Consider the following 16,054-nt stretch of genomic DNA (forward strand, 5'->3'; position numbering starts at 1 on the left):
AACGTGAAAATACAGCCAGATTGGATGCTGTACAGTAAGAGATGTCCGCAAGAAAACAAAGATAACACAGTAAAAGTCCTTAGTCTTCATTTAACTCAAGAGTACAAATGGAACCATTTTGGTCCAATTCACTCTGAGTTGAATCTGTTCTTCGGTGTACTGCAGTGTAGGTACACGCGCACGTACGCACGCACGCACGCACGCACGCACGCACGCACACACACACACACACACACACACACACACCCCACACACAGCGGGTTACAAGGCTGTAAATGGAGTGTGTAAACGTGTGTACCTTAAAGAACAGTGATGGAAGACGGCTGTGTTAGAGAAACAAAGGGACATCATTGTTTCCTAGAACAATTTAGAATTACTGTTATTAATCATCATGGTTATTGGTCATTATGTTCATGAAAACGAAAAAAAAAAAAAGCTTTGGATTACAGTGACTGATCATTTGTTATTAAAGAGGACCACGCGTCCTTAAATAACCTGCATCCTCCTTCTTTATAAATGCAAAAGCTACTAATCTATCTTGAATATTAACTTGATTCAAATACAGTAAACAATTCCCTTTACAATATCTTACCATAAACCAGCTCCTGTTAGTTAATGCCGTTGTGCATTATGTTTATGAAAAACAGGTACAAACGTATAGAACACCCCCACCGCAAGTTTGAATTCAGACCTCTCACATTAGCATACCTCCGTTAGATGAATTGCATAATGTTTTCTCCAGACAGACTGTGCTTGCTGAAGTGCACATTCTCCATTCTATGTTTGGGTCAGCAGCACACGCACGCACGCACGCACGCACGCACGCACGCATGCCCGCTCACTATTAAAGCAGTTTGAGTGATTGAGTCAGTATGAGTAATCATTCTGTCAGCGGTAGGAGTCAATAAATCTCTTCTATTATGCTTCTTTGATGGCTTTTAAGGAATTTTAATTGCCTTGACTGTTAGGCCCCAGTTACTCATTCAGTCCTTTAGAGTTGGCCTAATACATTTGTTGGCCAAGCAAGCAGCATTCGCAAATAGTATGTCAAGGCGTCCAAAAGAATAAAAAGTGAGAAATTACATTTAATCTCTACTAGTGCTGAAGGCTTCAGAAGTACCTCGTTCTGCAAGTAGCCAATGCATTTGGCAAGCTTCACTGCTTTTGTACATTTCTGTTTCTATCTATCAAAAACAGATTTTCTCTTATCAATGTGGGTCGAGTGTGGGGCCATGGCAGTGGATGTTTTGCTGCTAAAGTATATTTCCTGGGAGAGAAGCAGTGTCAGTGTGGTCAGGAACATGGAGAAATGCCTCTGACAGGCTGCATTGTCTCTGTCAAAGCTGAGTCCTGCTACTTTACAGGAGCCTCAGTGACATAACAGTACTGTGACCATGTCCCTAGATCCAAACAGTGACATAGTGGAGAGAGAGACGGACCTAAGTGAAAATGCAGTTTTAAGGTCAAGATGTAGTAGATTGTAATGTGCATCTTTTTTTTAAATACTTTATTGCAGGTTTACTCAATACATGCATACGGTTTCTCATTTTGTAAGTAATTCTTTCCATCTCTTTAATCTCATCAACTGTTATTTTCCAGTTGTTACTAGATGGTGGCTCTGCATCCAACCATTTGCGTGTGATTTGTTTTAAGGCGGCGAGTTGTAATATTGTATATTACAGATATTTATATCCCCTATGCATTTATAGTGGAATAATACCTAATAAGATATTGATTGGGTGTAATGTGCATCTTGAGTAAACATAGCCTAATAATGGCTTGGACTCCCCGTCCAGTCATTAGCGGTTAATAGCGTGTGTCAGGTGTGCATTTTGTGAAAGAAGCCTCACAAATCATGTGCTGAAGGAATCGTGAATCTGGAATCGTTTGTGTCCGTTTTCTGCAACAGGGATGCCCGATTACACTGTGCCTGTTGATCACGTATCGGCACGAGCCGTGATTGGCCTAGTGTTGTAGGGACATACAAACAAACCTTGCTATAGACAACAAAAATAAAGAATTGTCTGAGGCTTTCAATATGTGTGTTTGCATGATATCGTATCCATATTGTGTATGTGTGTGCGTAGTGCGTACACCGTACAGGGGTAGTGATGGTTGGTTATGTTATAGAGAAGTTGGTGCAGATACCATTACATACTACTAGGGCATTCACGAATAGTGATTTTTAGTATTCGAATTATTCGACCTCAAAGTATTCGAATAGTCCAATATTCGACAGGACTGGCCAAACTGTCAAATATTAAGTAAGCAAGAGCGAACATTGTGAAAATAGCATATCTACATGCTCACAACGGCGTTGTGTGCATGTAGATCTGCTATTTTCACAATATTTATCTGCGGAACCAAGTCACGTTAAATGTAATACCTACAATTCCAAGTGCTTGTCAGGGTGGGGGTCCCCAGTTCAAAAAATATGTTTATTTTGGGGGTCACGGCCTAAAAAAGTTTGAGAACCCCTGGTATAGAGCATTACGAAATTCATCCACCAGGGGCATTGACAGCTCATTCTTATGACTTCCTATCTAGCCAAGCTTCATAAAATATATTGTTTAAAGAGAAAACAATAAAAATAAAAAAAGCGAATATTCGACTTCGGTGAACAACGTCGAATAGTGACTTTGATATTCGAATATTTGAATATTTGGTGAATGCCCTATTACATACTGTACTGTACATGTGGTGTCGTGACTCGAGTCTTACCTGTGTCACTCACCACCGCACATTGTTAAAGGAGCTGACAGCCTTGCTAAATCGCCTTGGCTCTGGACCGGCGGGGCCTTTTGAGGGGCCGCTTGGGATCCGTCAGCTGTCACACTTCACGGCTCCAGGTGGTGCAAAATAAATGTGTTGTCCCTCTTCGCGCAACAACAACAAATCAGTGTTGGACAGATGGAATTACGCCAACAGGAAACAGTACTCTGCCTGTCAGAAAGGCCTCTCAACATTGCTCAGACGCTTGAGTTAATTTGCTGCGTTTTAGACATGCTCACTTAACCGGCCGCTGGTAATTAAGAGGCACCTGCCTGGTTTGGAGTCGTTACGCACATCATTAGCGCCCTCGCTCTGCTACCTCAGCGTCTCACGTCACCTCGCATAGCACAGTGATGGCGCAACCCTTAGTTTATCTTCAAGCTTTTAGCTCTGAGTCATTTCCACTGAGCTATAATATAATGACCCGCTACCGAGTGCAGAGATATAAAAGAATGACTGAATTGTGGAGGAGGCTAAAAACCTCCCTGTAGGAGGCACAAATCAACCGCAAGCTCTGAAGTGAACTGCTCTAAAAGCACTGGCTTATCCCTCTTCTGAGGTTGGCGTCCGTGACAGATATGCAGAGCGCTGCTAAACGTATGAACGCGTAGCGCTGGCTGCTGGGCTACACTTGCTGCTGCAGCAACAAAAGAACGGGGAGAGCTGAAAAGTGTCCAGACTTTTTTGAACTGTGTGAGATGTTTTATTCTTTTTTTAGGAAGTCCCCAGAGGAGGAGATCACACTTGCCTCCCCTGCATGGCTCCCTGCTCCATCGTACCACCTGTCACACATTCTCCACATAGCACTCGCTCTTCGTGACAATTCCTCTTTGAGAGCAACCGCACCAGCAGCTGGCCCCAGTGCAGTCAAACCACAGAAATACATATACTGTACAGGCCCTGAATGTGTTGTGTTTAACTTAGATTTGCATTATCTGTTTAAACATTCTTAACAGATAAAACATCAGACAGAGAAAAATGCATTCTACAACCTATTTGAAGGATAAGCTATTGCTAGTTACTGTAGGTGTGAGAGAGGTTCACAGGAGGCCTGGGCTACAGGGTAGTGGTCCGGGCACCTAGGCTGGTAATCCAGCCCTTGCAGCGTCGCAGGTTCGAGTCCCGATCCTGACGACCATTGCTGTGTGCTGTCACCCCCCCCCCCCCCCCCCATCTTTTTACCCGTTTCCTGTCAGCCTACTGTACACCTATCAATAAAGGCAGAAAAAGCCCCCAAAAAATCTTTAAAAAAAGAAATCCTCAGTGTTAATTTGAACAAATGGAACCACGGGGTAAGAATTCATGGATGATTTGCGATTGTAATCATGCCCGTCCCGTTCAGATTAGTCCCTTGTGGGGAACGTCAATTGGGATTCATGATGTTGAATCCTGTTTCATTGTAAAGCCTAAATGCAGGCTTGTTGATTATGGATGAGATGGAAACGGCGGTGACATAATGCAGGGTCAGGTCTGTTCTGCTGTGATGCCTGCCTGTCCATTTAGTGGAGCTCAGGGCTCACTCTGTCATCCGCTGCTACCATTACCTGCCAGATTTGTCACCCAGCTGACAGGCATCCATGAATAATCTTTATGAATATTCCTCCACCGTTTTCCTGCTCCACCGGTGGTTCTGTTTACTCTCCCGAGCTCAGCCAATTGTCCCAGCTATTTCCTGGCTGTGAAACGCGTGGTCAGGCCTGTCTCGTGTGAAGGATGGCTGCGAACAGTGCAAAGTCGAGACATCAGCAACGAGGAGACAACCCTGGCATGTCTGTAAAATGCCACCTGGCGGGGCAAAGACCGTAGGGCAGGGGTCTTCAACGTTTTCAGGCCAAGGACCCCTTAGATGAGAGAGTGATGGAGCATGGATGGACCCCCAAAACCTTTTCAAAGATGACATAGTTTCATTGTTTGAGAGCACAATCAGTGTATTTTGGATTCATGTCAATTTGTGTTTTCAGATATTTAACCACTTGAACTGTCAATACTTAATACACTTGACCTTTCACTCTGTACTTAGTCTGCTCTTTTTCTCCTCTACACCAAAGCTCTTTGACAAAAATAGCTGATCTACAAACTCAAAACGCCTCACAGTGCGAGGCGTTGTGAGCTTGTAGATCTGCTATTTTTGGCTAAAGTTCTCAGAATATGGACGCTAGGTGGTTAATATAAAAAAGGAGAAAAAAAAGTTGTTATCACACAAAGATTTTAGAGGACCCCGTGAAGTAACTCTGAGGACCCCCTAGGGGTCCCGGACCCCCTGTTGAAGACCCTTCCTGTAGGGACCGAATTCTCCAGTCAAGGATCAGGGTTCGTTGATGTGATGATTTTGGGCAGTGCTGTCAGCAAGTGTCACTTTGGTTTATGATCACATAACACGGAATAATAACCTGGAATAACGTTCCTTTCACTTCCCATCCCCTTCCACAGCTTCGGGGGTAAATAGTTTCATGCCAAAAGCTATTCCTTTCTTTCCAGCCCTTCTCACTCCTTCCTCTCTCCTCTACTGCCTCTCTCTGTCACGGTATTTCTCTCACCGAGCCCACAGCAAGTTTAGACCAAAATCCCCGGTGTCGTAAAGGCATAAGGTCGTCAGTCTAGTAGGACAAACTTCTATTAGAGATTAGATTTTTATAAAACGCATCAGCAATATGGAGTCACACCCTGGCTGTTTAGGTCCCTTTGCAGCTGTAGATATCACACTTTAATAAGCAGGTGTTTGAAGTTATCAAACCTGTGAGCCTCAGAGCATCTCCATGGCACTCTAGAGATATTAAAAGTTTTGAGGTAGGTAACTTGAAAGACTTTGAAAGGTGAGGCATGCAGTTTAGAACTCCAGTTCTAAAACGGCTAGTTCCATTCCTTGATTCTGATTGGCTGGTTTCCCTTTATTACTGTGGGTATATGAGACTATAACCCACACCTTGAATCAGTTTACCGTATATACAGTATATCAAACCCAGGTGCGTTATTTCTTTCCACAGTGCACCAATTAGCCAATAGCTATGCCCCTCCCCTAAAAGCTTTTGTCCAATGCTAGCTTAGCAACCGGCAGCTTGCCAAGGCTGCAAACCTTGGCAAGCAGGAAGTTATTCTAAGCTAGCATTGACCAAAAGCTTTTTGGGAGGGGCATAGCTACTGGCTAATTATCTGCACCTGTGTTGTTAGCAAAAAAGCTGGGAACTACTTTCTTGTAGCTGGGAACTACTTTCTTGCAGACCTTGTAGTGAATTATTAGTGAAATAGATTAGAATAGTTTTAATTGGCACATGTCTATGATTTTTCATGTTGCCATATTGTAACCGTTTTAGAAAAGCAATAAGCCACGCAAGGCATGTGGTTACCTGTATTTTATAACAGCTGAGAGGGTTGGAGACACTCGGCTTCGCCTCGTGTCTCACCACACCTCTCAGCCGTTATAAAATACCAGGTAACCACATGCCTCTTGTGGCTTATTGCTTCATTTTCCCACTCGCTCGCTGACATGCTCTCCTGTCAGCCAATTGCAGGCATGTGGGTGCAGTAGAAGGCGGCCGGTTAGGCATCTTCATGTAAACAATACAATGAAAAACAATGTTGGTGTAGCTAAGAGACGTACTGAAAAACAAACAAACAGGCAGCACCAGAGCTGCAGCCTCATGTTTTGACCAATGTGGTTGGCTCTCGAGACACAGATAACGTGTTAATTTGCACAAATGTATCTTTTTACACCGCTCCGTCTGCTTTGCGCCGCACCGCCTCCCCTCCCACAACGCCTTGCACGTGTTTGCCCTTTGGCCTCATAGAATATTAAATGAGAAAAGTTTGAGGAACGACTCCTGATTGTACAAACACGTCGGGCCGTACACTCCGCCCTCAAGCCCTCCTTCCCTTCTGTCTGCCATTCCGTTCAGCGGGATTGTCTCGGAAATAGTTCAGACGGGGGGGGGGGGGGGGGCGTTTTGGCAGTTATGTGAGCCACAGCACCTGGGCCAGCATCTGCTGTGTTGGCCTCTCGACATGGTTTGCATCAGCAGGTGGCACAGAGGTTGGAGCCCTCATGGCCTGCGGAACCCGGACAGATAAATGCAAAGGCTCACATTCATGAGCAGGGAACCTGCACACATCATCTCCTGCATGGGTAATGAATGAATGAGCCACCAGCATTCCTGATTCATGGTAGAATGTGCTCGGATGATTGGACATGTACCGTATGCCTCTAAAGCCCTTGTTTAGTTTTTTATGAGATGTATTACCGCTGGGGTGCTGGGTGTGATGTTGTGTTTTTTTTATAAGCTTGTGGTTGCAGGAGCCCCTGAATCATTGATTCAATAAGTAGACCCCTAAGTGTGGGTTCAGCATAATTTATTGAGTGAGCGAGAAGGAGGAGGGAGATAGAGAGAGAGAGAGAGACGGACTGATCAACAGGGCTAGCTTAGGGCTATCGATTTCATTGGTAGAAGCTAATCAGGAAACAGCTTGGAAATCAGCTGGTGGTCCTACCCCCCCACACTCCTTTCTGCAACTCCCTGTTTCACTTTTTCCTCTCCTCCCTACTCCTCTGATGTCAGAGTTTCACTCTGAGCTGAAAGTTAATTTCGGCCAGCCTTCTTAACACGTCGTGGCCCTGTGGCCCCCTGGCTCTGCAGCCCTAATCTCAGCATCAATGAGCAGATGGTGTTTTGACCCGGGAGGACTGGGACAGTGTACACAATCAATGCAAAGAGAGATGAGCCAGAGAGAGACCTATACAATGCTAAGATGAGAGGGAATGAACCCAGACAGAGATGATGATGATGCAGGGATAACCCCAGCAGGCATTAACAACAGCAGGCGGGTCTACTTTGTTGCCCTTGTGTAAAAACCTGGCCAGTTGGCATATGTTGTTGTGTGAGATCTTTAAGCACAGGCTCTGGAACATTGACCTAGAAAAGTGATGAGAGCAGCAGGAAAGCTTCCTGCTAACTCAATCAAAAGATTGCATTGGTTGCTTTTTTTTGTTCATCCTCCTCTCTCGCTTATTTAGTATTTCGCACCCAGCGCTCGTTTCCCACTATTTATGTGCATTTATGAAGCTGAAAAGAAATCCTTCCTCTGCAGTGAGAAATAGCAGCTCTGCAGAGACTGTGTTGGCAAATGGCAGAGGAGAGGAGAGGAGAGGAGAGGAGAGGAGAGGAGAGGAGAGGAGAGGTTTACAGTTTAGGCATTTAGCAGACTTTTAATCCAAAGCAAGTTACAATAAGCAGGTAATACATCACTATAATAAGCAAGATAATATGTCAGTACATTAACAACAACTAGCCCTTACCCGTTCAAAGATATGAGCTCCGAAATGATGTGCAGTGTGTGGATTATGGGATGTGCACTGTGCACACAGTATATGAGGGATGGAAAGTAACTTTAACTGGTGCTTGCATGCTAATATGTAGGAGCATCAATGTAAGAAATACCCGTTCCATTTAACGGCTACAGTGTACCGATCTGCATGATTTTGGACAACATCTGTAACAGGGCCAGAACCACCCCCCCCCCCCGCCCGCCCGCCCGCATGCACACACACACACTCCCCCCCCCCGTGTGTGTGTGTGTGTGTGTGTGTGTGTGTGTGGGTTTGTGTGTGATTGTGCATGGCCTGAACAACAGCGCCCCTCCCTTAACATGTGTGGTCACAAAAGGTACTGTAGGCTAAATAGATATAGATACACCATAAAAATGCAATTATACAGCATACGATTTGTGAAAGTGACAAACGGGCTTCACAGTTATGTCAGGTGTGTTCATATGCTGATGGTGATGCGATTTCAGATCAATTGCTCCAGCCACTGAGGAGAAACGCGGTTTCAGACAGACACTCAGACAGACAGACAGACATTCGGAAAATTATATGTTAGATATAACAAATACATAGGAATATCAATCTAGAAAAACAATATCATAGGTAGACCACGCACCTAATCAGTAAAAAAAACTTCTAAAACCTAGAAATGCTATCTAGCTTCATGTATGGTCATTGAGGGAAGGGGGAGTGTTACAGTAGTGCTATGTGTTTAGGTGGAGTCTGAAGAGGTGAGTCTTCAGTCCACGGCGGAAGCTAGGGAGTGAGTCTGTAGTTCTAAGTGCGACAGGGAGTTTATTCCACAGTTTGGGGGCCAGGAGAGCGAATTGTCAAGGACGAGTGGAGAGGTAATGAGGGATCAGCAGAGATGTATTCACCCCTACCCATGGCTTTTCCTTTCATACACTACTGTATGTCATGTACTTTATAAATGGAGTGACACCAAACACCTCTTACTGGAGTTGGAGTAGGGTTAGGGTTTACAGCCGTGCCGGCGGGGCAGAGAGACAGGGTGTGGTTTGAAAGCGGTACGTTGTTGCTGCACAGTGACATCGATGACATCATGGTGATTATTTATGTGTGTCATTGTCACTCAGAAGGGATCGGCCCTCTCACGTACATTGTCGCCCGCCGGTATGAGTCTCCACAGCCGCGGTCAGTGGGTCGTCTATTGTTCTTGAGTTCCAGACGCCCCTAATCACATCGCAGGTCAGGAGAATGTAGGTTATGCATTGTTTTCATATCGACTGCCCCCCCCCCCCCCCCCCCCCCGCCCCTCCAAAACACCCACTTTGTGCCAGACTGGCATACCTACTGTTCATTGAAACTCTGTCACACAGCAGACAGAGACAAAGAGAGACAGATGGACAGATTCACATCTTTACTGTGCTTTGTTTACGCTTTCTGAGCCTCTACATGTTGTATAAAACTGTGTTGCAGATTTTCATTGATTTCATAGATACATAGACTTCACTGTCATCAGTCTATGTTGGATTCGTGTTAATGTCTTTTTTTCAGACATTTAATCACTTAAATTGTCGATACGGTGTAAACCTGACCTATCACTTTTTACCTCCACACCCAACCCATTTGCAGAAAATAGCCGATCTACAAGCTCTCAGTGCCTCGCAGCGCGAGGCTTGAGAGCTTGTAGATCTGCTATTTTATGCAAAGTTCTCCTCAGAATAGGGATGCAAGGGTTCAACTCTGAGGACCCCCTTGCGGTCCCAGACCCCCTGTTGAAGAGCCCTGTTTTAGAACATGCAAACTAGGACAATAGCTGTTTTCTTTTAGTTTTTGGCTTTTATTGATAGATCACTGTAGACTTTTTAGAGAAATGGGTAGAGACGAGAGAAGGGGGAGTGCCACGCAGCAAAGGTTGGTCGGGATCGGTCGAACCTGCGACATGCTGTCAGACTGCATCAGTAGTCTAGGTACCCAGACCGCCGTCTAGCAAGCCGTGTAGCAAGCGCCTTAATCCAGTAAGACATCATATGCTTTGTGTCCTTTTCCCCCGTTGGGCCTGGCCAGCGTCTTAAGCCCCGTGTGCCGTCCACGTTTAATTAAGAAACCACTGGAGAGGGATTTACAGTCTGAGGCACAGTCATCATGACAGGAGAGAGAAGGCTTATTGTGTCAATGCTCACTGAACCCAGCAGGGGTCAGCCTGAACCATGGCTCTGACTAATGTGAGAGGGTCAACTTATTGGGGGGTACTTTTAAGGGTAAATACTTACCCTCAGCACTCTACTACATAATTTAGTTGATTTGTTTGAGCTTAAGTGTGTTGGACATGCATGCATGCACACATATACACACACACACACACACACACACACACACACACACACACACACACACATACACACACACACACACACACACACACACACACACACACACACAGTCACACACACACTTTCCTTTGACTCTGGGACTGCAAGCTGCAGGGCACCTTAAACACACTGGCATCCTGTTGGGTTACAGGGTACCTTGGCTTGAACACACTGGCATTTAAGTCATAATTTGTGATAATAATTGTAATAATAACAAACATTACTAGGGCCACTACAGGAAATTACAGATAAATGAATGTTTAATTTCATATCTAACATCTAACACTTTCAACAAACACACTGCCCAGTGCCAACACGGTCTAACTAGCGTTCACCTGTTCTAGTTTATCCCCCCCCACCCCCCGCTGTGGCTGGTTCTGACAGTTGACCTTAATGATGTTGACATTTCAATATGCTGCAGAGAACACGCTATTTGAAGCCATTGTCCTCATATCTCGTCTTATGAAAAACAGAATCAGTGGCATGTGAAATCCTGCATAATGCGGTGGGGAGGGGCTGTCGTAGCAGGAACTTGGTGGGAGGAAGGAGGATTTCTTTCTCTGTGATGAGGCAGCTGAAATCATCCTTAGTGAAGGCGTGTTGAGGGAAGGCTTCTGGGTTCATCAGTGTTGGTGTTGTGGTTGTGGTTGTGGTTTCAGGGTGAGGCTCCATTGAAGGGTGAGACCTGCCGGCTCCCGGATTCATTCCGCTACAGTGACTATCTGCTCCGGTGCCGGGGTCGCCGCAGGATTTAAACCATGTCGGCTTTCATAGAGAGACACGAGAGCAGGGAAGCAAGACCACCCCCACTATCCCCCCCCACACCCCCTCATTATCACAGAGAAGGAGGGACGGAAGTAGAGAAAAGAGAGACGATATGATGGGGCAGAAAGTTGTAAAAGTGTACTGTCAGAACCGGCACAGCCTTTCCGTAACCGTGCGGGTAACGCCTGACACTGTGGTTCCCCTGACACATCACTGTGACATCACAGGTGACATCACAGTGATGTCAGATACTCAGAGCAGGGATCTCCATATATGAGCATAAACAGGTGACATCACAGTGATGTCAGATACTCAGAGCAGGGATCTCCATATATGGGCATAAAAGGGATTAGAGTTCTCAACAGGACTGAAAATTAAGGCCCTACTAGTTAGCATACATTTTAGGCCCTACCCGGCCCGAAAACGTCGGGTCGAGTATTGTCGGTTCTATCATATAGTAATAGTAATAAAATAAAAACTAATATTTTAGCCTATTTTTTCATTGAGCCCGAGGCCCTACCCGGCCCGACTAATTAGCATACATTTTAGGCCCTACCCTAACCTAAATGTCGGTCGGGTTCAGGTATGGTCGGGTTCGGGCAGAATTTGAGAACTCTAAAAGGGATTCTGTTAGGGATCTCCATATATGGGCATAACAAGGATTGTATCAAAGATGATGCCCTGTTAGGAGAACCACACTAACAGAATCCACATTGCCAAGACAGATGGCGCGACCTCGCCCTTCATTCACCCTTAGGCGTCTTACTGGTGTAGACTGGAGGAACTGGATGAAGCAGCGATGGATTGTGTGGGGTGGGGGAGACTAAATGGGGGAGATGTGGTGGGGGGCTGAAGCATAGAAAGCTAGTTGTCCTGCAGTGTGAACACAGGGGAGCCACTGTGCCCAGCTGCACAGAGTCACAAACAGGGCACAGGGCAGTGATTTAGAGGCCATCAGATCCCAGTGAGGAGAACGGCTCATTTTTCCAAGGTAATGCACAAATCACGTTTGATTTGTCTTTGTTTATTTCCGCTCTGTGTTGATGTGAAGTCAAGTTTGGCACCTACACATACTTTTTAATAGGGACTGAAATACTCCCTGTGTGAAGCCCTTGCTGAGGCAGAGAAGAGAGAGACAGGGAGATTGAGAGAGAGAGAGAGAGAGAGAGCGAAAGAGCAACCTATTTATTTTCATGGCCCGTCGCCTTGATCTTCTTTCTCAACTCAGAAATACTCAAGGGAGGCAGTTCACTTCTCTAAACCAGGTGTGTGTGTGTGTGTGTGTGTGTGTGTGTGTGTGTGTGTGTGTGTGTGTGTGTGTGTGTGTGTGTGTGTGTGTGTGTGTGTGTGTGTGTGTGTGTGTGTGTGTGTGTGTGTGTGTGTGTGTGTGTGTGTGTGTGTGTGTGTGTGTGTGTGTGTGTGTGTGTGTGCGTGCGTGCGCGCGCGTGCGTGTGTGAGAGAGAGAGAGAGTATGTGCACACTATATGTTGAGTTAATGTCCACTCTTGTGACTCTGGGTACAGCTCAGCTCAGCTATTCTGGGACATCAGTGTCCTGAAAATCGCATCTTAAAATGAAAATGTTGAGGCGGTGGCAGGCAGTGCATGGAGGGGACATCATCCACGTCTGCTGTCTGGCTCCGGGGTTAGTCATGATGAATGGAGGAAGTCCAGAGAACTGAGAGTTTTTCACAGCTATATGATGACCTTGCAGTGAGCAGGAGAGAGTTGCAGGCTGATTGATGTGTTGTGGTGCTGAACCCTCACCTCAGGACACAGCGGCTTGGAGCAGCGCGTTGAACGTTGCAGCTCACCTCGGTCATCAGTGTGAGTCTCTGTTAACTCTAATGCAACTCAATGCCATGCTCTGATTTGTGGCAGAGGTCGTTCTGGGTGGAACATCTTAAGGTGGAACACATTAGGCATTCGGTATTCCCACGCTGGACCTCAGAGGGTGGGGATTGGCGGGGGGGAGGACTCTGAACTGTAGGTTTGCACCCCATCCTTTCATCTGTCCATCTAAAGCTTTAGCATATATTTGTGGAGCATGTGTCCTTACAGTACATGCTCCTTGGTCCACTTGAGGTATTAAAAATGTCTTTAAAGTCCTTAAATTGTCACTTCGCTGTCATCCGGGGACCGCCAAAATCCTCAATATATATTACCATTGATCATTTCTGTAGATATGGTCAATATTCTGTATATTACCATAGGCCATATCTGTAGAGGGCACTGTGGAGTAAACTAAATAATTTCTGTCTGGCGGACATATTTAATTTTCTGCCCAAAAAGTGTATATTACAGAGAAGACTTCCAACAAGGCAAAACTTCCCTTGTTTAGGTGAGTAGCAAAGTAGAAGATTCTGTTTATTTCTTATTAAAGTTGAGCCCTAACGCTCTAAACCAGGGCCAGGGACCCCTCTGGGGTTCCCTTACACTCACAGTTTGAGAGCCACTGTCCTCTAGTCTACACTGTGGACATTCATCCAGTGAACACACTAAGCTATGGGGGGCTGGGGTGGTCCTGCGGACCCCTGCACTCCCCACTGGTGCAAGTGAGGCAAGAACTCTTCTAAAACAAGGTCAAGATCCGTAGTCCCCTGCACCAAGCAGTGATGATGCACACTGTAACAGAAACGTGACACTAAAATGATGCTTCTTCTAATCTATTCGATTCAGAATGAAAACAACGAGCCAATTTATGCTTAGTAATTATGTGCCCAGGCGAGCGCCCATCTCCGCCAGGCCGGATGTGACTCCATAATTGGAGTCTGATGACTGAAGACTGATGTCATCAACATGACATCAGTAATTGGAGGCCTGTTCCAATATAAGTGACAGAACACACAATGTAACTGCTGAATTCAACAACACTTGGAGAGCTTTATTTTATTCACCGTTGTCTGTTTTGGAGATGTTGAGGTGGACTGTATGTCTGACACGCGGACCAACCACTTCGCATGATGCTGCTGTTCCTGTGGGAGTCGAGGTTTACCTCTTTGGAAGATACAGTAATGTGAATGATAGTGATCCGATTGATGTGCACATCTTCAACACAATATCCTTACGCTGGAGAAAGTTGTCCCCAGTGACAAATGGAAGTGGAGAGGTTCCCATCATGCGCGCGGGCCACACAGCTGTACTGATTCAAGATATCATTTACATCTGGGGGGGCCATACAACATACTTACCATGCTGCAACATTCTTTATGCATTTGATGTTGACACCCACGAGTGGTTAAAGCCCAAGGTGTCTGGGACTGTTCCAGAGGTGAGGGGTCACTCAGCCTGTGTCTTTGAGAAGCTCATGTATGTCCATGGAGGAGACAACGACCAGATTGAATGTACTAATGACATCTACAAGTTGGACACCACAATAAGGGTCTGGTCTTTAATTAACACCAGAGGAACACCACCACCTGTTTCAGTATATCACTCTGCCACCATCATCGGGACAAAGATGTTTGTATTTGGGGGCTACGGGCGCTACATCGGTTACTACAACCACATCAGAGTGTTTGACACAGAGACCAACTGCTGGCTGAGCTCACCTTCTTCACAGCTTCTTCCAGAACGACGCTGTAGTCATTCAGCCTTTGCCTACAATGGAGAGCTGTACATATTTGGTGGCAACGAATTGAAACCGTTAAATGATCTGTGGAAATACAACCCAGAGACCTTCTCCTGGAAGAAGGTTGAGCCCAAGGGAAAAGGCCCGGACAAGATGAGCGGCATGTGCTGTTGCATGGTGGGAGATTGTATCATCCTCTTTGGAGGAGACCCCAAACCCCATGAGCTGTACATCTTAGACTTAAGTCCTAATCTGAAGTTGTTATGCAAGCTAGCAGTTATTCAGTACGGTGTGGAGCTGTCGGGATTCCCACACGACATCAGGTGGGAACTGGCAGCCATGACTAAGAACAGCAACAGTAGTGATGATGAGGCGTGGGCGATATGGTGATAATTATCGTTGAGACGATACAATGTCTCCACGATATGCCTTTTCAGAAGTATCGTATATATCGTGATACAATTGAGGGAGCCTTGGTTTCATTTGTATACTGTCAGAGTTACATACTTGTAAAGTTAAATTTAGACCTCCCAAAAGGAACCCAGAGAGTCTAGTTTTTGTCAAGTAACTTGAAAATTAACCATAAAAACCAACATGAAAAAGAATCGTGATAAAGTCGTGTATCGTGGATTCGTGATACAGCTTGGGAAAATATCGTGATATTGTATTTTTCCATATCGCCCACCCCTAGTCGCAGATCTATAACAGGGGTAGGCAACCTTAGGCACGGGTGCCAACACTGGCACAGGGGAGGGTGATCACCGGCACACTGGCAGAAGTGTGAGAGGATTTTTATTTAAAAAAAAAAAATTGTTAACGTGGTCAATTAAATGAAGTTAGCTAATTTATAGCAAATGACATCTAGCACAAAATACATTCATTAAAACTATGAACTCTGACTGGGGAGGGAGTCAGGGAGATAGTTGGGTTATTGCTCTGGGTCTAATGATCGTTATAATAATGTCCTGCCAATCAAAATATGTCAAAATATTTGTCATTTCAATTTATGTTGACACTGGATCTTTTTTTTTTTTTTTTTTTTTCATTTCTTGAAAAGTAACCATCTTGGAGTCTGGCTTAATATTGATGACATCAGGGAACTCCATATATGAGCATAAAAGGGATTCTGTTAGTGTGACATCACAGTGAAGCCAAAGCGTGATGTCAGAGCGGAAAACCCATCTGTTAAGAGTGGTTCCCCTGACATCACAGTGACGTCAGAGCATGATGTCAGACCATAGAACCACAGTGTCAGGTGTGACAGAGATACATACATTCATACATACAGACAAGCTGT

The 16,054-nt window shown here is 45.4% G+C and overlaps 2 protein-coding genes across 2 annotated transcripts in view; both read left to right on the top strand.

Annotated features, from left to right (window-relative positions):
- LOC308293341 (receptor-type tyrosine-protein phosphatase U-like) overlaps nt 1–16,054 on the top strand; it is a gene marked incomplete at its 5' end in the record, with an annotated part of 208,359 nt that overhangs the window by 3,757 nt on the left and 188,548 nt on the right. The window lies entirely within an intron of this gene.
- On the top strand, nt 9,924–15,147 carry LOC308292306 (kelch domain-containing protein 3-like; the record flags this gene model as incomplete). The annotated part of the gene is made up of 3 exons (XM_080734622.1): nt 9,924–10,020; nt 12,959–13,013; nt 14,262–15,147. The coding sequence occupies 3 exons, from the start codon at nt 9,924–9,926 to the stop codon at nt 15,145–15,147; spliced, it is 1,038 nt and encodes a 345-aa protein (XP_080590748.1).

This window comes from Nannobrachium achirus (assembly GCF_963921795.1).
Source record: "Nannobrachium achirus genome assembly, chromosome: 10".
In the NCBI taxonomy this organism is placed as follows: Eukaryota; Metazoa; Chordata; class Actinopteri; order Myctophiformes; family Myctophidae; genus Nannobrachium; species Nannobrachium achirus.